General features: G+C 37.5%; 1 protein-coding gene across 4 annotated transcripts in view; it reads right to left on the reverse strand.

The window, feature by feature from the left end:
* Positions 1–465: 465 nt before the first annotated feature.
* Positions 466–22,484, reverse strand: part of ABCD3 (ATP binding cassette subfamily D member 3) — a 71,754-nt gene continuing 49,735 nt past the window's right edge. For 2 of the 4 annotated variants that reach the window (XM_038412905.2, XM_043491286.1), the window contains exons 9-23: positions 22,034–22,176; positions 21,594–21,663; positions 17,274–17,343; positions 17,044–17,141; positions 16,858–16,949; positions 16,035–16,126; positions 15,870–15,942; positions 15,104–15,167; positions 8,155–8,232; positions 7,986–8,051; positions 7,785–7,874; positions 6,989–7,108; positions 5,530–5,634; positions 3,826–3,882; positions 466–2,262 (exon numbers count right to left, since the gene is read on the reverse strand). In XM_038412905.2, coding sequence (XP_038268833.1) covers positions 2,185–2,262; positions 3,826–3,882; positions 5,530–5,634; positions 6,989–7,108; positions 7,785–7,874; positions 7,986–8,051; positions 8,155–8,232; positions 15,104–15,167; positions 15,870–15,942; positions 16,035–16,126; positions 16,858–16,949; positions 17,044–17,141; positions 17,274–17,343; positions 21,594–21,663; positions 22,034–22,176 — 1,296 coding nt within the window. In that variant the 3' untranslated portion in view covers positions 466–2,184. Of the gene's footprint in view, positions 2,263–3,825; positions 3,883–5,529; positions 5,635–6,988; positions 7,109–7,784; positions 7,875–7,985; positions 8,052–8,154; positions 8,233–15,103; positions 15,168–15,869; positions 15,943–16,034; positions 16,127–16,857; positions 16,950–17,043; positions 17,142–17,273; positions 17,344–21,593; positions 21,664–22,033; positions 22,177–22,484 lie in introns of those variants that run through there. The other 2 variants (XM_043491285.1, XR_006273916.1) reach the window with 2 other exon arrangements.

Genomic DNA, 22,484 nt, shown 5'->3' on the forward strand with positions numbered 1-22,484 from the left:
TAATCTCACCTATAGCAGCACCACCTGCTTCACCATAAATTAGTCTGATATGAGTGTTTAAGAATTTGAATTAAAAACTGGTAAAAAAAAGCTAACTTTGCCATCTTGTGGAATGAAACAGTTTATTTCAGTGTCAGGTGATCCATGGATGCAGTTAAGCTTCAAACACATGCCTTTTGGAGTTTCACTGATTCTATTTAACTTGTTGAGTTTATTGCCTACGTCAGTGGGTACCTGTACTAAGACATGAGGTCACTGGCATTTCTTCTGCTATGTAAAAGTATTTTAATATTGTGAGTGGTATGGGCAAGAAGTGTAATAACCTCAAGTTTTCAAGATAAAAGGGGGAAATAATAAGTAATCTTAACACAAAGATGATATTCAGTATTCAAAGATCTGAATTAGGGAAGATATACACCCAAGTGTATATTGATTATATAAAAAGAAAAAAAGAAAACCTTGATAAAAGATGTACAGAGATCACATTTATTGTGTATTTAGTGCATGTCTTCATGTAGTGCATTCCAATGTTACATCATGTGTGCAACACTACAGAGTCACCAGAACATCACTGTATGGCAGAGATTTTTAAATGTTTTCACAGTGTGGACTATAACTGTACACAGTCTCATGGACCACCAGCCTTCCATTTCTGATCACACAAACCATCTCTTTTTGCATTAGTGATCACTTAAAATCATGTGGCAACTACAGTAATTGTTTACATGGAAAAGTAATATTAAGAAAGTATTTACTGTATTTTTAGCTGTCTTTTAATGAAATTTGGCAGTTGGAATGAAAGAACCAGCACTCCATGGACTAGTGGTCCATGATTTACTAATTTACATAAAAATTGCCTAAAAACCCCTCAGGAAATGGAGTGAAATTTTGATGAATTTTGAGATGTGGGACCCCAGACATCACATAAAAAGGTGGAAAGAAAAACAGAGGCTACCATCATCATTCCCTCTTAAAACCCAAACCTATACAGCAGCTGGACAGGGTACATCCTATTTTAACAAGAGGGACAAAGAAGGACTCTGAGGGAAAACCATCACCACACATCCCAGGAATGGGAGCAAAGAGGACAATTGAAAGTCTGCTACTGAGCAACTGAAAGTCTGCTACTGCTTTCAAGTAGGGATTCTAAGTGTTTTAGAAGGATACACTTTGGGCCCAATTCTTGATCCCATTAATGTCAGTGGCAAAACTCCTAAGACTTCAATAGGCAGACTGGTCTTTAAATCATTCTCCCTCTTCCACCATTGCTATGGGAACTAAAATCATACGCCTCAACTTCCCAGAGCTGTCATGTCTGTCTACACAACCCCAAATGAAAAACAGTCAAGGACCTGACCCCTGAAATACAGAATACCATTTTCACTACTATTTTTTTTTTCTGTCAGTTCCCTTCCATCTCAATTTCTTCCCAACTCTCCCCATTTGCTTCCACTGCCTTTTCTGCGGAAAGAGGCAAACATAGTGCAGCACTGCTTTTGTTGAATGGGAAACAGTGAGAAGCACAGGAGAGCTGTGGACAGACAGGCTGAAAAGGCCTAGAGATCCACAGTGGATCAGGCCTAATCTCTTTAATAGCATAGGGAATTAGGCTCCTGCCATCTTGGATTCAGTCCACCCTGCACCAGGAACAGTGCACATACAACACCCATCACAAAGCTTGGCCTCTACCCAGGTCTGGCACTGTATAGGATAACAGGATATAGCTATGAAAGGGAGGACATCCTGCATCATGTAGGATAATTCAGAAGTATGCATAGACAGTGAAAATCCAGAATTGTTGTCAGAAACAGGAGAGGTAGTAACCCTAATTTTAACAGAGTTCTTCACTGAAGGAAAGGAAGGTCCATAAAAGTCAAATCAGCTGACTTCAAATGGTTTACATCCCAGGATGAATCAGGTTATATTGATTTAAGCCCAATTTAATTTAGGCAGGTTTTAAACCACAAGAATAAGGACATTCTTAGTACATATTAATAATTAAACCAACATATACACAATTAGCAATATCCTACATAATAACAAATGCTTAATAGCTTTGGATTATCCTATACCTAGTTAATTTGTTTAAAAACAAGCCAAGTAGTTTTATCTTGCTATGTACTTTTCCTTTCTACATGTTCTCTGTAATTATCAGTCTCTGTAGTAGTTGCAGCTTTATGGATTTTAAGATCCAAATTCAACTGTGTCTTCAGTTATCTTCTTGAACTCATAATTTCCTCTACCATCCATGTGCAGGTAAAACTGTGGAATGAAAAATTTAAATTATCAACCAAAAGACAAAAAATATTTTTATATTAGCTTTGTTTATCATAATAAATTGTATAAGCAAATAATTGTTAAAGAACAAAAACTAAAACCCTAAATCAACTGGTCAGAGGACGATCTCCTATTGCAATGCTTACCCAATTCAATTGCCTTTGAGGAATAACATTGTATGATTTTTTTGGATACGTTCTGTCTCCAGCTTCTGCTAGTTGGTCATACTGCTCATCACTAGGATTTGGTTTGTTGCGACAGATGCCTAATTTGCATGCATAATTATGTGTACAAATCTGGTATTTGTACACATAGTGAGGCACTTACACCAATACCTGAATTGCAGAAATGTGTGCATAAATTAGGTGTGAAATGGTATACATTGGGGTAGTTAATAGGCAGACTGTGGGCCAAACCTGGACCACCAGACACTTTTGAATGGACCCCAAAATCTTTTTATTTACTTATCATCATCATCATTATTATTTTCTCTGGAGTCTATACCTTGACCAGGAAATGTGGACTTAGACAACTGACTACCCTGGTGTACATTTTTGCATACACAAACTAAGCATGTGCTTTTTGAAAATCAGGCCCTTGTTAAAGATTTAGCTGGTGCTGGGGGACGGAAATTAGCAAAGGAGTATCCGCACAGAGCTTCAAATTTTATATATTTTCTAAGATTAAAATTATTTCTTCAATTATTAATTACAATCCTTATTTTGTCCACTTCAGGACTATAACAGATGAAATTATGAGAAAGAACTTAGGGGAGAAAAGGAATACCTTTTCTTGGGGGACAAAAGGAATACATGTATCACAGTTTTACATGTTTAAAATGTTTAACATTCCTTTTCCCAGATATCTGCATGAACACTGAATTCCCCAATCCCTATCTGAACGAAATATCCACAGATTTTATGCTCCCCCACCTATACACCCCCTCCAGGGGGTAATCATATCTTATTGTAACTGGAAGGGAAAATGTTTGCTAAAACTATTTTATAGGATTATATAAGCCATGTGTATTTCAACTGTATCAGATTTATTTTTATACTTATAGCAGTGTTCTCTTCATTGTACCTCAGCGCACATGCACAAAATTTAAATTCCAACCAATAATTTACTTAGTTATAGAGAAAACAAGGATTAGCCCCACAATTAAAAATACATCTTGCATTGCACAAAGGCCCTTTATAAACATGTGCATTGGCACCTTCGCCAGAAAAGTTTTACAGGATTGTTTAGCTACAGGCTCTTTTAATCAGTGTCCACAGACGAAGAAACACTAACTTTCAATATTTTATATGGATAACCCTTCAGAACAGAAATATAGGACTGTAAATTTCTTAGATTTTCATAATAGCTTTTTGTGAATCCTTCAAATACTGCTGCTGGACTATGAAAATATCGTCTTTGCTACTATTTTTTGAGAGGAGTGTGTCTGGTTGGAAGGCAAGACATTTGAATGCACCTGAACTCAAAGTCCATTTACTACCCACAAAAAGGCTAAATACATAATCATCAACAAAAATAAAAACGACATACATTGTGGTGTTTCCAGAGGGACTTTCTGTGAGAGACAGTGAAGAGAGTGATGCCAACCTATAGTAAGAAGAGAATAAAAACATTAAGTAAAACTTCACCCATAAGACAAATTCAACCAATTTCCTTGATCCCTCACACTTGGTAACATTTTAAAAGATGAAACTAAAAGCTCATACTAATAAACAGAAAAGCTTTAAGACCTTAAATCATTTATACTATGTGTGTGTAGCCTCAATATTGCACATTTTAGAGGAAAAACAAAGGAGCTTTTAGATTTGGTTTTTTAAACCTACTGATTTATTTAAACATTCTGTTTTTCCTGCAGGAGCTGAAAATATCAGACTAAAAAATTCACTCCCTGTGCTTAGATGTTTGCAATGTCATAGGCTCTTGCAGAAAAAACAAATTCCTGAACTTGAGCCCTAGCAGGTAAGTAAAAGAGGAAATTATTTCCAAATATTTTGTTTTTAAATGTATTTGATTGCAAACTAAAGTGTATGATGTTAATGATTTAAGAACTTGAAGTGCTTCTTAAATGCAACGAAAAATTCACCTTTAAAATAACCTGTAAGCAACAGTTGCAACTGCACTGAAAGGTTAAGCTGTAAATAGTTAAAACAAATAGAAATGAAAGTGATAATAATTTTAACCTTCTGTAAGAGTCAGCTGACAAGGGGTTTGTTTTTCCAGAGGGATGCATCATCAGCCACTTTGCAAGGGTAAATCCTCAAAATAGAAAGCTGTACAACCTAGCAGCCAAATGGTAAATGTACTTAAACAATGAAAGGTTTCAGAGTAGCAGCCGTGTTAGTCTGTATTCGCAAAAAGAAAAGGAGGACTTGTGGCACCTTAGAGACTAACAAATTTATTAGAGCATAAGCTTTCGTGAGCTACAGCTCACTGCATCCGATGAAGTGAGCTGTAGCTCACGAAAGCTTATGCTCAAATAAATTTGTTAGTCTCTAAGGTGCCACAAGTACTCCTTTTCTTTAAACAATGAAATAACTGCTGCTCTTTCACACAGAGCCCATCCAGCGTCAAAATTACTACATAAAAGGATATTAGGGCCTGCTCCTGCTCCCACTGAGAGATTTGGATAAAGATTTCAGTACCTGCAGGAGTTTGTTTCCTTTCCAAGGACATCACTGCTCCATAGTTAAATTTAAAGCAAGTTTCCTATTATAAGCTCTATTTTGAAACCCTTCTCCCGTTCCCCAAAAAGAAATCAACCCCCTTGATATTTCTCCAACCACATCCCATATGAGGGTAGTATATATTTATTTTTTGAGAATTCTGGGGGAGGATGGGGAATAGGAAAGAAGTTAAAACTTCATGCTTTTTTAAATACTTCCTTTTAATTTACTTTTTGAAAGTTCCCCTAGTGTTGCTGGCTCCTATCTCCAAAATAGGTTCACTTACAAGTCCTTTTGTTTTGTTGGCCTTGCTGAGAAGGGTTATTTTCCATAAGAAAAGTATAAGATTGTTTTGGGTGTTATCTGGATTCCTTTTCACATTTTAATCAAGTTTTTGGAAATTTAATATCATCATGTCTAATATTGTTGCTGAAGTCCAGTTTTACCAATCTGTCAAGTTGACATTTTCCAAATTAGAAATTACATTCACACAGAACAATTTAAATGTATCTCAGCCTTCTTTCTTTATCTTAAAAAAAACAAAAAAAAAACAAAAAAAACAAAAACTTACCTTCCGGCAATGACTGTAAATGTAGCCTTCTACATCAACGCTAACAGCACTTGTACATTCATCCAGAATTGCAAACTGAGGTTTATGATAAAATAACCTTGCCATCTGGAATGCAAAACAATACACCATTTGTGAATAGAGAGCACAAGCACAATGCAAGTTTCTTCATCTTTATAATAGCATAACCTATTGTCTAAATGAGCATTTAAGAGATGAAACTACTGTAATCTATTGGAAATATAACAAACATTTTAACAGATGGTTTGAAATATTTACACAATTGCTCAAAAACTTCAGTTTTTGTGCTACAATTACCTCTCTCTCTCTCTCTCTCGTGCAAAAGGCATAAATGAAAACTATGAAGCTATTTAAAGACATTTTAGTCTGATTTCATCCCATTACTCCTAAGTGTTCAGCAGATACAGTAATATGTACATTACCATGCAATAATCAGAGACTTGAGTAATACTGAAGCACAGCGAGCTACAGCCAGTGTGCAATGAAAATTTCCTTTGCTGTCTTGTCAGTTTATCTTCTAGCAGACAGGCAGCTCGCAGTCAATATGAATACTTAATTTAAAAAATGATAATAGTTTATCATAGAATATAATCTTAGGTGTATGTGTAACACAAGCAGCTTTCCACAATTATCTTTTTACTTATTAACCCAGAAATGTTGTGTATGCGGCTGCCATACCATCATTCTGGCTTGATTTTTGCTAGAGAAAAAAGGATGAATGCCAAAATATTTACATATATATTGATCAATGCTGTTAGTAGAAAGTCAAGTGTGCTCAACAATCACAACTAATACTGTAGTCTTAGAAGTTTTAACCAGAAATTATTGACTGAAAATTAAAAGGGGAAAGATTTTTTTTTAACTATCATTTACTGAACCTCACTGAAATTTAAACACTGTATAGCATTCTTTGTATACTTTCCAAGGGTAAGAAATATTTTACAGGTTTCAGAGTAGCAGCCTTGTTAGTCTGTATCCACAAAAAGAAAAGGAGGACTTGTGGCATCTTAGAGACTAACAAATTTATTTGAGCATAAGCTTTCGTGAGCTACAGCCCACTTCATCCGATGCATTCCATGGAAAATACAATGGGGAGATTTATATACACAGAGAACATGAATCAAGGGGTGTTACCATACACATTGTATCACAGAGTGATAGGGTAAGGTAAGCTTTTACCAGCAGGAGAGCTTACATAATGGAAGAGAATATGTTGATCTGATAAGAAAGCATTCAGAAATCTACATTACAATGTGAAAATAATAATGCCCACCTGTAGTAATTTAAGTTATTTTCATGAGCAATAAGATTATAAAAACCTTAAATTTTTTCTTTAAAGAATAAAGCAATAGAAAAATTTACTGACTAGATATCATCTACCTTTCAGATTAGTTATACTAATTTACAGTATTTTTCAAGTAAGTATAAGATAGAGACGCACTGCCATCCTCTGTTTTTCTCCTCCGCTGAGCACATCCATCCAATCCTGAACACTATCCCAGCCACCTTCACGTTCCAGGATTTGACCCAACTGGACATTATCCAAGTACTCCTTCAGCACCTTTTAGCAAAACAATAATGCTTACAGATACACCTAAACATACTTCATGCTGCAATAATTTCTCAGATTAGTATACTATACTATAATACTATAAGATATTAAAATCACTATCACCCAAGGTATTGGTACCAAAAATAACATTTCAAAATGTAAACAAATCTAATGTTCCTACTTGCTATACCAATACAGTTAAAAAAATGAATGATACTTCAGAACAAGTTTAAATGAACAGTGAAACTGTCATTAACAGAAAGATGACATCCTTGACATCTGCTGGCAGGTAATACTAGAGGCTATGCGATAAATGGCGAAAGTAGCAGCCTATTCATGTGGCACATTTAAAGCCACAACTGATGACCTTTGATTTGGTGAACCTTTGTATTTTACAGCCAATCAGGTTCAAAAATGGAAAAGGTGAATTAAGAGAAAAACCAAAATGCTATGAAGTCTCCCAAAGCAAGAGTTGTAGGGAAGCCATGGTTCCATCAACATTTCCTGTTTGGATCTACATGGGGGGAAAAACCCTCTGAAAAAAATTGCAGAAGGAGTCCACAGGTAACAGACTTGGGTTTCTCTATCATTTAACAAATTTAAAGTATAAATAATCCCACACTACAAAGAATCAGGAAAAGTAATGGTTGCAAATAATGGTTATTGAGGAGAATGTCTCTTTTACCTGGTCAGATATCCCCTTCTTCCTCTGGTCTTCTACAGTATCTGGATATATTACTTGGTCTCTGAGGGTTCCTAGCGTCATATATGGTCTCTGGGATTAAATTGCAAATTATTATTACAGCATTACAGACATGTGTAACAGTCATCAAATAAAGAGGTAACAAAAAATACAAATATCAATTACTATGGTACTTTGCTTTACCTGAGGAACATAGAAAAGCTTTCCTCTCTCAGGCTTGGTTAGACATCCACCAAACAGAGGCCACAACTGCAACAAGAAAGCAAAAGTCAGAGAGAAAATTTCTCTTAAAAAATTAGGGTGGGGTGTTGTGTTTTTTAAAATGATAAATTTCATTTTAGTATTTCCTTACCTCACCAAGAACACGGAAAAGTGAACTCTTCCCACATCCGTTTGGCCCACAAATCAGAACATTTGCACCAGACCGAACCTAAAATATATGTCAACACATTAAACAATAGGAAAATAATTTGAAAATCTGTACTAATGTAGAGATGCCAGTATCCCCATAATTAGACTGGAAGCCATCCTTTGCACAGTAAGTCCAATTTTGACACACATCCACCAATATTAAATTTAGCCTAAACTAAATCAGTCTATCTGAAGTTTTCCACATATGATCTGATGATACAGTAAAATTATCGCATAGTTTTTTTTAAAAGGCAAACTGAATAAAAATCATTTTGGAAATACTTGAGTTAAAAAAATCAGGTTTTAATTATTGGAAAGTTTTCTGATTTTTTGAGGGGGGGATGCTAATCGACCTACAAGAAGCTTAGTTTAGAAACTTCAAGTTTCTTTTATTTGATTGGCTAGAATGAGTGCTAGTAAGTGACTACTTGATGAGAGTTTCCTGAATTAATAGCAGAGCTGGTTTGAAAATTGATTAAACCAACACTGATATAAAATGAAAATGAACTTTTTTTTTTTTAATGAATTTGTCTTTTCTGTTCTGACCATCTCTAGTTAATAGTGTGAAAATGGTATATAATTAGACTATTTGTTAAACCAGTATGGGTCACAATGTGAAGATTATAATTCCTGCACAGCCCTATAAAATCCAGACCATGACTTCCCAAGACCTCAAAACTGGAGTAATCCTCTTCATGTGCCACGATGGACGGGTCGGGGGACTGCATGCAGTTTGGTCTGGTACGGGGGAGTTGAGTGAGAATGCCACATTGGAGGAAGAGTGGTGAGCGGAAAACATTGCTGAAAAGTTTTGTGTTTGATTGGAAGGAGTAAATTGGCAAGACAGTGAAGGAGGAGGGAGAAAAGGAAAGTAGAAGCCATTGTTATTCTTGAATAAATCCACATCAAAGAGCAATTATTTGATTAAAATAGTTAAGAAGCATAAAGAAATTCTAACACAAAAACCTTTGTTAAATTTTAGTTAATATTAGAAACATGGGGGTATGTCTACATAAGGGGACTACACTGGCAGAGCTATGGTGCCAAAACTATCCCACCATAACCCCATAGTGTAGACGCAGCCCACATTGATGGAAGGAGTTTTCCCATCAGTGAAGGAAAACACCTCTGTGACGATCATGGTCCAGACACTCCAAAAGGAGAATAGGTGGTCTGAACCCAAAAGAATAAGCAACTGATTATACACAATATAACTGTACTATAAAAGTGTATTGAATAAGTTTTTATGTAAGCCTGTCACACACTTAATATCACTGTGTATGTATTAGCTATACGAGGGTTACTCACTGATATTATATTTCAAAATTTGCAGCCAAAGGGAGAAACAGGTTCTCAGTCAGACTGGAGACAGGTAGATAGCTACCTTCCCTCCTATGTAAATTAAACATTATGGAACCAAAACAATGGAAGTCCCATTTACATATGAATCAGCAGGAAAATAGGAAGTCAAAAGGAAGGGAAGAACAGTAGGAAGTCATCCTGACTCTGGACAAAACAATGAGTTTTGGAAAATAAGCAGAAATTAAAAGCCATTTTGGCATCCATTACTTAGGGCACATAGGGAACAGCACCCTGTGAAAACTGGATCCCCTATTCTGGAGGGCTAGTGATGCTGGTAACTTGATGTAAGAAAGAAAGCTGCTAAGGTAAAGATTGTAACTTGTTAAAATTAAGTCACTAGAAAGCCTGTTTTATTTGTAACCATACCTGTCTCTTTTATTCTTACTCAGTATCACTTACATCTCCTTTCTTTGCTAATAAACTACAGGTGAGTCGCATCATACATGCATTTAATTTATGCAAATTCAACTATATGCGCTCGGCAAAAAAAGAAAAACAACAAGATACCTGTAAATAGTGTGGGCGATTCCTCCCCCCATTCCATTCAATGAGCGTATGCCCCTGAGTGAGCATGAGATGGGAGACATGAATCTGCTGTTCCCTCAGTCGGTCCGAGTTCCCACGTGCCTCTCATAGTGTGCGCATCTCACCATGCTGAGTGTGATTCTAGTGTTTAAAGATACTGTACGTATTTTTCGTACAACATGGCCCCTAAACGCAAGCCAACTACTTCATCTGGTGCTCAACCGAAGAAACAGCAATTTGTTCCAAAGCTGGAGTTAAAACTGGCTGTGTTGGACTTATTGAGAGACGGTATGTCGGTCTCCAACGCGACGCGTAAATATGGCTGCAACGAATCTAGCATCCGTGCCATCAAAATTCGAGAGAGAGAAATTTGTCAGGCTGTGGCATCAAGTGCTCCAATAACTGCTAAGGTGACGAGCCAGGTGCGTGAAAAGACTTTAGTGAAGACTGAAAAGGCATTAAACTTATGGCTGGAAGACATGAACCGTAAACGCGTGCCTATTGATGGCATCACGTTGTGAGCAAAGGCTTAGCCTCTATGCGCTGTTCAAACCTCCTGCCGAAGAGGAACAGCCTTCTGATGAGAAGGAATTCAAAGCCAGCCAAAGTTGGCATAACAGTTTTAGGAACCGCTTCAACCTCAAAAACATGCAGACTACTGGTGAAGCTGCATCTGCCAATGGAAGAGGCAGCAAAGGCCTACCCCGAACAATTAAAGAAAATCAGAGAAGAAAAGGGCTATCTTCCGGAACAAGTTTTTAATGCTGACGAGACTGGGCTCTTCTGGAAAAAAAATGCTGAACCGCACTTACACTTCGAAATCAGAAAGATAAGCCCCTGGTTTCAAAGCGGCTAAAGACCGTGTGACTGTGTTGTTTTGTGGCAATGCGGCTGGTCATTTAATAAAGTCAGGCTTGCTCTACAGGGCTGCAAATCCCCATGCCCTAAAAGGCAAGAACAAAAATCTCCTGCCTGTGTTCTGAGAATCAAATAAAAAGGCTTGGGTGACAGCAGCATTATTTCTGGATTGGTTCCAAAAGTGTTTCATTCTGGAGGTCAAGCGGTACCTCGAAGAGAAAGGACTTGACTTTTAAGTGCTGCGGATCATAGACAATGCTCCTGGCCACCCTGTGGCACTCTGGTTTGCGCATAACGATGTTGAAGTAGTCTTTCTCCCCCTGAATACTGCCTCCATCCTCCAACCTCTCGACCAAGGTGTGATTCACTGTTTCAAGGCCACATACACAAGGCTTACGTTCTCACGGATATGTAGCACTATGAATGCTGATCCCAATCTTAATGTGATGGAGTGTATACTGTACTTTATGGGTGATCTAAGGAATTTTCAAGGGTAATTTTGACTATATGTAATTTTCGCCTTACGCGCTGACTTTAGAACCTAACCTCTGCGTAAGACGTTACTCCACTGTAATTCTTGTTTTATTAAAAATCTCAGTGCTGTGTATTTAAGTGAAGCATGAGTCTTCAGCTAACCTACCAGACTGATGTGTGCCCTGTGTCTTGCCCTGTCACTGCCTATTAGGGAAGTGACCATAATAATTTCTGCAGAGAGATGTCTCTGGGGAACACTCATTGTTACGTGCAAAGCAAGGTTTAGACCGGGACAGTCTAAGACTTTTTTGGCAAGACAGACAGGCTAGTGTGCTAGGGAAGTGACACACAGCTTAGCACAAGTATGACAGAGTGTTAGGAATCAGCAACTGAACCAGCACTCTGGTCACTGTTTAACCAATTAGGCCCCCAGGACTATCAGATTACCAGATCCCATTGCAGCTGGGTAGCTAAGAAGCTAACTGGCCAATAACAAGGAGACTGGATGAAAGAGTACAAAGAAGGGGGGGAGAGGGGTAAGATAGTGGTGCCTGACAAAAGGAAGTGTTCTAGGAAGAGACACCTCTCCCACCAAACCCCCTTTTTAGAAGGGACAGTAAAACTGCATAACACTAAATATTGTGATGGCACCAAGTGTGTAGAAAGTGGAGGAGTAAAATGCTGTAAATAAACTGCCTGGTGGTACCTACATGAGAGAAGGTCTCTAAGCAGTCTGTTTGAGGCAAAGGAGACAGGAGCAGTGGGGTCCCATCACCAGCAGCGAAGCTCTCATTCTTGCTAAGGCAGAATGGTAACAATGGCTTACAGTCCTGGGTGTCCTGAGCACGACATCGTAACCTCCCTGAGTGATGATAGCTAGGTTGACAGAAACATTCTTCTACCGACCTGGCAGCGTCTACACCAGAGGTTATGTCATATAGCTACATCACTCAGAGGTGGGATATTTCCACACCCCTGAGCAACTTAGTTAGGTTGACCTAAATTTTAAGTGTAGAAAAGAGATAACTGTTTAACTTCTGAGATAAATCTCTTGAAAGAATGCTGTTTAAAAAAACCTATCAGCCATTAAAGTCAACAAATTCAAAGTTAAGATTACACTTACAATTTGGGAGCATGGAAATTAAAAATTAAGGTCTCCCTTTAACTGTACCTCTAGCTCCATTTCTCTACCTGTATACACCACACAAAACACAAAAATCAGAATCTACCTTATTCCTAAGCATTGTACATAGGCCACAAAATTCCTCATCCTCCATTTACAAAATGGAAAAACTGGCTTGCCACAAGTTATACCACTGCCAAAGAAATGAGCAAAGCCCCTTCTATAGTAATAGGTAACTACCATGAAATTTCTATATCTCAAGTTTAAACACTGCAGCGGCTTTTCAGATACTCAGGAATAATATCAGAATTCAAACAGGTGGGATTTTTTTCCTGAAATACACGTTTGTTTTTATACCATCATGAGATGATCTTAAAGAACCTGCAGGCACTTGTTCTATCCCTCTTTAAGTCTGTCCATATGCAAACACACAAAAAAATAGTAACTAGGGATTTATAATCTTAAAGAAACAGATTCGTATGCTCTCCTGTAGCCTGTAATCCCTCCTTGGCCAGTCTATCAAACCCTCCACACTTCCGCCTCAAAACATACTTTTTCAAAGAGCCCTAACAATCTTGATCCTCCCCACAAAGAAGTGTCTATTAAATAAGTACCAGCTAACCTGTCCCGTCTCCTTGCAAAGAACCAGACGTATGCCAAACAACTGCATTTATCATCTTGCTGTTGTTAAATCCCTTCCCTACTTTTGTCTGCAGGTTGCCTGCTTGGAAGACTAGCCTTTCAGGGCTGGGATCATATTGCCTTGACTGCCTTTAGCACACATAATAAAGGAGGCACTATATAATAATGGCAAGATTCAGGGCAAATCACTAAAGTTTAAAATTTAAATGGTCAAACCTGTTACGACACTTGTGAGATTAAGCATACATACGTAATCATCTTGTTTATCAAGCATTATCTACCAGTCTAACAAGCATCCTTAATTTAAACATCGAAAGTACCCCTCGAGCAAGTATGCCAAGATTTAACAATCTTAAGAACTTAACACACTAGATCCCACAGGCAAAATTACGGATACCCTGTAAAAATACAATGTGAAATTCAATTTCCTAGCTTTATGATTTTTTAAATTCTTTTAAGGCATATCCATTGAAGTTACAGATTCTTATTTTTAACCATAACTCAAACTTTATTTTGTTGGGGGGTGAGGGAGGACTTGAATTTACTATGATGTTGATGGGCAATTTAAAAGAAACTTGTAGGATTAAAATGTCTTATTTTTATTCAAACTTTTTAGTTAAAGATGTTTCAAAATTACAAGATGCCATAACGATATTCTAGAAAGCAAAAGAATACAATCAGGTCTTCAGGAATAGAATATAAAACTAGTATAATTGTTATAATGGGATTTTACTATTCCTGCTTTATGTCATAACTGGAACAAAAGCATCAGATGAAACCGAGTACTGACTATTCTACTTAACTAACTTTGCACACCTATGGCATTGCAATTTTGTTTTCTAGAATGACGAATTTTTTACTGTAAATCGATCGTTACAATCTAACACAGGAATAACCTTCCAGTGCCACCTATTGGACATGCTGTATAAAAAGAGCAAGAGGAAAACTGCAAACTGTGGTACATCTGAGCTTACACAATCAATCTTGCACCACATAACTTACACTCTATTATTTCAATTGTTGGCACAAACAGGTTTTTATCATAAAGAACACTTCAGTTAGGCACACTAATAGCCAGTAAAACTTTTTTTTCATATTCTTTCTCCTTCTACCACTCCATAACTTGTTTTCTCATTTCTTTACATCTTAGATTAAATTATTCATGCTATTGTGTGTAAACTTCTGCTATACATTTGTTGATACAGCAATGCTATAAGGAAAAGATCAGTAATTTCTACTCATATTTACATAAGTTGAATGCTTTCAACTAGTTTAGACCCAAAATGTGTGTTTGGGTAGAAAAGAGGAGGAAGCTTTTAAATATAATGAAAACATTTCTATTTACAAATAGATTTACAAACATTTACTCCTTTCTACTCATGTAGATTTTCTCAAGAAATTACCGTATGTATTCATCATTTTTGTACGTTTTGCATCATTTACAGTGGTGTAGCACTGGTATTTGAACAAGTCCCATATAAATTCCCAAAGATATGTAAAATTGCTGGTTTTCTAAAACTATAAAAGTTGAAATACACACAGACACTTCAAGAGAAGTTTTGTGTGTGTGTAGTACCACAGCATCATGCAGAGAGTCCAAAGTGAAATAGTTTTTAAGTTTCAGTGCCAATGCCATGCAAAATATTAAAAAGTAGTATACATATAAAGAAAGCATTAACTGTGAAAAGGGAATACAATTTTGAAAAAAATCCATTTTAATAGCCCAATATCTTATTAACAGAGTTAATTAACAAAATATGACGACACACTGACAGTATCCCTATCCTACACACAACTTTTGTTCTTATTCTTGATTGTTTTCTTTGTTCATAACAGAATAAGTTTGTGGGAAATAGTCACCTTCATTTTTGAAGTGTTACATGAAGATTTATATCTTAGAACTTACCTCAAAATTAAGGTCTCGAATCAAAATGTCTCCATTAGGCGTTGCTAATGGAACATGATCAAACCTATGGGTAAAATTGACACATTACTACTACTACGTATAGTTTACCAACTGGTCAACTCTGTGGAAGAACAGGATACTAGAACACAAGTAGGTGCTATGAAGGTACAGAGTTGCATGTGGCCAGAGCTGGAGTGATTCGTGGATTTTTTTTTTTTTTAAATTTAAAGAAGAGTAGGGGTTATCTTGACAAACACTAACTGAAAGCTTCTTCCTGGCATTTATAGCAAGACTTGGCTAAAAGGGTTGTAAAAGTCTAAAAGGGTTCTAAAAGATGCTAAAAGGGTTGTAAAAAAAAGACAAGGACAACTATATAGGCAAGCCATTGCTGTCAAGTGCCTCAAAGATGAAGTGGCTTGAAATGTATATGGAGAATGTTGGAAAGCCAATGCAGAAATTCTCGTAAGAGATGTAGTTTAACTGATAGGAAGTATAATGATCTGGGTAGTCATGTTCTAGGGGACAGCAGGACAGGTCAGAAGGGAGATTGATTCTGGAGAACAGGTAGTATCAGTAGTCCACAGTAGAGTACACTAAGGTTGTAGAATGCCTTATGCAGTGAGGATTGTGAGAAAAATTCTGTACTCATTGTACAGAAGGAAGTGGATATAAAATATTGTTATATATAACGAACTGTATTAAAAATAGTGATATAAGACTAAAAAACAGGTTTATATTTTCTATACATTACACTTTCTATACATACTTGATAAGATTATCACTGTTGATAATTTCTCCAGCCCCAGGTATCAAGGGAATAGTTTGGGTTCTATCTCCATCTTAAATTTTAAAAAAGATAAACAAGTATTAGAGACTAGATTTATGTCTGCCAAGGTGTGAACATTGTGCATTAAACTTCTGTCATAATTACCTTTCTCTTGTTGTGATATCATAGTCCGCTGATATCTGCCCCTATTCAAGTCCTTCAGTACTTGCATTAATTCTGTAATTCGAGCTGTGAAGCTAAAATAAGGATGCATTAAGAATTAATCTTCAGAAACATTTTAAGGATTTTATTGTTATGCATAAAAATAAACTTTTAATAAGTACCCTAAACTTTCAAAATTAAAATCATAATAAGAACTGTAATCACATTTTTGCAGTGTGATTGGGATACAGTACTTTCTGAATGCAAGCTGTTTCAAAACGTGTTTATTTTTTGTTGTATGTCTTGGGCTTGTTACCTCAAGCACTGGATACTGCAAAACTCTGGAATATAATCAATTTTGCTCCAGAACTGCATTAAAAACTTCCTAATTCCAATAAAGAAATCTCCTAACCTTTACAGTTTACCAAGATGGCCCTTAAAATGGTGAAATATTTAACATTTTAGAAAGTTAAGCTTTAAGGTAAAACTTTCATATTAAAATATTCTCCCAACAACATTACATTAAGATGGAAAATGGTTTACTTACATACTGCCCATCACTGCTGATCTGACATTCAAAACACCTGCAACCACTAATAAGCTCAGAAATTACCAATGTAATTTAAAACATTAATTTTCCCTAATATTCTCACAGTAAGATGCTTATTAATGTCTATATTTTTGCTGCACTGTGCAAAATGAGTGCATGATTGTTTTGTTTTAAACTACAATCCATTTATAAAAAACCAGCTATGGATTACAGGAACTACATACACCTAAAATAAAATAGTTTTAAGCAGCTGTGAACATCAGCTATCAATCTTACCCAGCCAATCTGGTCATTTCACGGCCTGCCAGGACTATTCTGCCCAGAGCTTGAGACATTCTCAACAACATTCTTCCGCTTTGGTAGTAATCCTTAAATAGCAAAATACAACTATGTTTACTTGTGTGAACTAACAAAATTCAAGCAATTACTATATTTTACTTATTTCTATTCTGCATTTCTTACCTCCAAGAGTTCTGAATGGGTACTCTTTTGATGGCGAGGATGAGCTAGGTTCAGAAACGGACGACTAACGACCAGGTAACCAATCACAGTAGCTAGGTCTGCAATATTTAAAAGTAAATGTTTTCTAGCAAGAAAAGTTAAATCAGAACATAAAATGAACACATATTCAAATATTTGTAACACCACTTGTACTATAAAAAACAGTCCACTAGCACTGGGAAAACACTTACATTTGGCAATGATAGTATCTATGAATCCCATAGAAAACCGAAACAAGATGAAATTATGCAAATGTTCCACCTGGAAAAAAAAAAAAACACATGAAAAAATGTAGCACACACTAATATTTGCCATGCGCCCTGCAATTACAATAGAGATGCAAATTTAATCCTAAAAAAAAAAATTTATTTTGCAGTAAATCAAAGAGGCCCCAATAAAGATTGTGACCTAATTGTGTTAGGCACCAAGCAAATCCAGATAGACAAAGTCCCTACCTGCAAGTGTTTACAATGTAATCTGAAAGAACACACAAACAACTGAACAGTAAATAAGAGGAAAGTTTGCAAGTGATACAAAGAAAGGACCTGGGTTGTGAAATAAAGGTCACTGTTAGATTAGCTATAGTTTCAAATAATCAGGAAATGAAAAAATATTAAATAAAATCAGCTAATCCTAACTGCTAAAACATCTAGCTATAACTGGTTCACCTTTTTGGAAGTTTCACAACAGAAGTGGGTCGGTAGGAAGCATTTGATGAAAAGACTAATAGTTTCATAGACTAATTCAAGGAGGATGTACCGCTTACGAAGAAGAATGAAAAAAAGTGTGGAGATTTTTATAGGAGAAGTGGACAGAGATATCAAAATCGCATGTCACTGGCAGAACAAAGATGACAAAGGCAGCAAGAAAAAAGTGGATAGGTAATGGAACAAGAGTTGAAGAACCTTCAAGTGAGGACGTATAGTCTGAATTTTGGTCTTATGGGAAACAAAATTAGTGAATAGATTCAAAGACTGGGGGGATGTTCCCACAGTCAGAACGACAGGCCAGAAAGAGTCGTAGTGGCAGTTTTTAAATGGGCCCAAGTGAGGTAAGATGGGTGTCAAAAAGGTCCAAAGGGGGTGTGCATGTGTGTGTCACAATAATCAAGATGGGAGATGAGGGCCTAATCGAGAATTTTAGGGAAAAAATTGTGTGCATGTACTTTGCCAGCGTGTGGACCCCTCATGCATTTCTGTATGGCCAATTAAAGTCCACAGCTTTCAGTTCTTCCCTCATATTTCCCACTTGATCCTATTCCTTTGCTGAATATACCACCTATCATTCTTTATGGAATATGAGATGCATGCTCTCTCAAAACTGGCATTGCAGCCACTCAATTAACTAACGGGCTACTACAGAGGTTAGTTAGCATGTCATCTTTTAATTAGGGTCCAAATAGCACATTCCTCAAGACTGCTCCAAAATCTGCCATCTTCTGTATGACACTAGTGAGACTGCAGTGTAGTTGTAACTATGTTGGTCCCAGGATATTAGACAAGGTAGGTGGGGTAATATCTTTTACAGGACTTGAAGAGCTCTGTGTTGCTTCAAAGTTTGTCTCTCTCTCACCAACAGAAGTTGGTCCAATTAAAAAAATATTACCTCACGCACCTTGTCTCACTAGTGAGATCATCACTCACTTGGCCAGTATCAGTCTTGCAAGTTTACATACTGTGTGCTAAAACTAATTTATGTAGTAAATTACACACACACACACACACACACACACACACACACACACACACACACACACCCACCCCACTACAGTCCTGGCACATATCAGAGGTTTCAATGTACACTACCTTTCAAGAAGTTTAGAGTTTAATAAAATATTAGAAATCCAGGAAATTTAGAGTTAAATTTCTAAGGGTATGTCTACACAGGGATTAAAAACATCAAGAGGACTGTCCAATGCAAACTTAAAGAAATGTAAAACTCATGGCTGAGCAACAAGGCAGATGAGATTTAGTCCTATGCAGACACAAATAATATGAAGAACTTCTATGATATTCTGAGGACAATCTATGGGCCAAGGTCATCAGGAACATCTCCAATACTGAGTGCCAATGGTGCCAAACTGCTCATTGTGAAAGAAAAGACACTGCAAAGGTGGGCAGAACATTTTAACAATATCCTCAATCAACAATCATCTATTAGTGAAGAGGCAATTGACTGGTAGCCCCCGATTGATATCAACATATCTCTTGCTGATCCTCCAACGCTGATCGAAACTGCGAAAGTGACCTGCTATCAACTGGTAAAGTACCTGGGTGCAGATGCTATACTAGCAGAAGTCTGCTATATTAGCAGAGGCTTGCACATGACTCTGAAATTGACTGAAGGTTTCCAGTCAACATGGTCTCAAAGAACCATATCTCAGGACTACAAGGATGTATCCATCATCCACTTGTACAAGTGGAAAGACAACAGACAATCTTGCAGCAACTATCAGGGCACCTCCTTGTTGTCAATAGCTGTCAAAATTCTCACCAGAATTTTTGTGCAACACGTTGAACCCAGGGCTCCTGCCTGAGAGTCAATGTTGCTTCAGGAAAGGTCGCAGGACCACAGATATGGTGTTTGCAGCTCATCAACTTCAGGAGAAATGCCTGGAACAGAACTCCAACCTGTATATGACTTTCACTGATCTGATAAAAGCATTTGATAGGGTCAGTCGGGAGGGCCTTTGGAAGATCATGGCAAAATTCAGTTGCCCAGAGAAATTCATCACAATGGTTCAGCCATTCCATAATGGCATGCTCACTTCCATTATGGACTGTCGACAGTGAGTCATCTGAATCATTCCCAGTTACCAATCGAGTGAACCAGGGCTGTGTGCTTGCCCCAACTCTCTTTAGTATGATGTTTTCTGCCATGCTTACAGATGCCTTTCATGACTGTGACACCAGGATTGGCATCAGATACCATCAATCCGAGGAGACTACAGGCAAAGACCAATGTACAGGAAATGACTGTTCGTGACCTTCTGTTTGCTGATGATTGTTCCCTGAATGCCAAATCTGAGTCTGACATGCAGCAGGGAATAGACTATTTCTCTTTAGCTTGTGACAATTTTTGTCTCACAATAAATATCAAGACGACAGAAGCGATGTACCAACCTGCACCACAAAAGCATTACGTAGAGCCTATCATCACAGCAAATGGTCAAATCCTCCAGGCAGTGGACAAGTTCACCTACCTCAGCAGCACACAGTCATGTGCAGTAAACATCAATGATGAAACCAACATCAGAATTGCCAAAGCAATTTGCCTTTGGCAGACTACATACAAATGTGTGGGAGCGCAGTGCCATTAGTCAACAAACAAAACTGAAGGTCTACAAAGCCATTGTGTTGCCAACTTTGATGTATGCATGAGAAACCTGGACGGTGTACAGATGCCATGCTATGAAGCTGAATCACTTTCAGGTGGGTTGTCTGAGGAAACTAATGAGGATAAGATGGCAAGACGAGCTTCCAGACACTGAGGTTCTCCTGTGAGCAGACATTCCAAGCATCCATACTCTGTTGATGAAGTCACAGATAAGATGGGCAGGCCAAGTCACCAGAATGTCAGATGAGTGACTTCCAAAGATGATCTTTTATGGTGAGCTAAAGGAGAGAAAGTGCTCTCAGGGAAAGTGGAAGAAAAACTTTTCAAAGACGGGGAATCTAGTTATCCTTTGAGGTGTTTCAACATTGATCCAGAGTTATGGGAAGATCTTTCTAATGATTTTTCTACCTTGCAAAGTGTCATCCATACTGGAGCTACAGTCTGTAAGCAGAGAACTACTAAGGCAGAGCAGAAGCACCAGCAGCATAAATCTCACACCAGCAGCATGTTCGCTGTTAATCAAGTAACCCATAGCAGCATCTCTTGTTCAGTGTGTCACAGACTGTTCAAAGCTCAAATTGGCTTGATCAATCACTCATGTGTTCACAGAAACTAAATCAATCAGTGATGTAATAGTTATCTTCGAACTTGAAGAACTTGACCCCAACACCATCATCTTTTAAGAAGTTCAGAGTTTAACAAAAATCTCATTAGAAATCCAGGAAATTTAGAGTTAAATTTCTAAGGGTATATCTACACAGGAATTAAAAACCAACTGATGGCCTGGATCGGATGACTTGGACTCGCAGGGCATGGGCTCTGGGGTTGAAAAATCACTGTGTGCACCGTCAGGCTTGGGCAGTAGCCTGAGTTCTAGGACTGAATGTCTACACAGCAATATTTAGCCCCGCAGCCCGAGTCAGCTGACCCATGCCAGCAGTGGCTGTGCTGGTCTTTTATCCCTGTGTAGACATACTTTAAGAAGGTACGATTAATTTGGTACATATGTGCCAGACTGTTTGCAGTAAGATTTCTCCCCCTCACAATAGTTTTCAGCTGAAGGAAGGATTGAAGCAAAAACAAAAAGACTAGCACAAATTCAGCATTACGAACCACCACAACAATATTCCTTAGAATTTGGTTAAGCTATAATCAAGTATTTTATGCTCTCTTACCAGTTTATGAAAGGTTTTATGAATCGTTTGTTTTTCCCTTAAATTCCCATTATAAAAAGCAATTTCTTCACTAAAAAAAAGAAAAAAAAGACGTATCATTTTTAATATAGACAAACCTTGCAGAGCGACCAGCCTGAAAAAGTTAGCTATAAAAATGAAGCTCTAATAAAAGACATTATTTTAATTATCTTCTCACCAAAGATGAGTTTACAATATTACCACAAGACAACTGTAGGACAGAGATTTATAGTATCTCAACTACAGTTTGCCTTTTAAAATGAGTAAATAATGGATATAGGAGTTATTAAATAATTAGTCCACATAGAAATATAAATATTTTCCTCAAAATTAATTCACTACGTTTTTAGAATTTACTTGAATAAGTATCTTGCAATACTACAAAGATTTCATTTACAGTTAGTCAACAAATAAATCCATACCTGTTTGTAATAAGCCGTGAATTGACAAATCTGTACTCCCCTTCATATTTTTGTTCAGCAATCGTCATCTTGCCAATGGGTCTCCTTAGATGTGTAAGGAAAAAGCCTGAAACTATCAAATAGGCCATCATGGTAGCTGGACCCTGTGATTATTAAAGAAAAAGATAGGACTATAAAAACTCTAGAACTAAGGAGCCGCACACTTGTAACTTCTGTAGGTCAAGCACTCTGGACCAAGCAGAGGCTCCTTGCATTCCACTATTCCTCCTGCCACCAAGCTCCCTGTGTGCCACTCTCCCCGGCCCCTCTATTTCAGGAACTCCTGTCCCCCTACCCACTGTACCACTGTCTCCCACATTCCTCCCACTTCCTACATTCCTGGTGCTCATTTCCTCCCCCCGCTTTCCCCTCTCCAGATCCCTGCTTCTATGCCCCCCCCATGTGTTAGGGG

Source organism: Dermochelys coriacea, chromosome 8 (genome assembly GCF_009764565.3).
Source record: "Dermochelys coriacea isolate rDerCor1 chromosome 8, rDerCor1.pri.v4, whole genome shotgun sequence".
Lineage (NCBI taxonomy): Eukaryota > Metazoa > Chordata > Testudines > Dermochelyidae > Dermochelys > Dermochelys coriacea.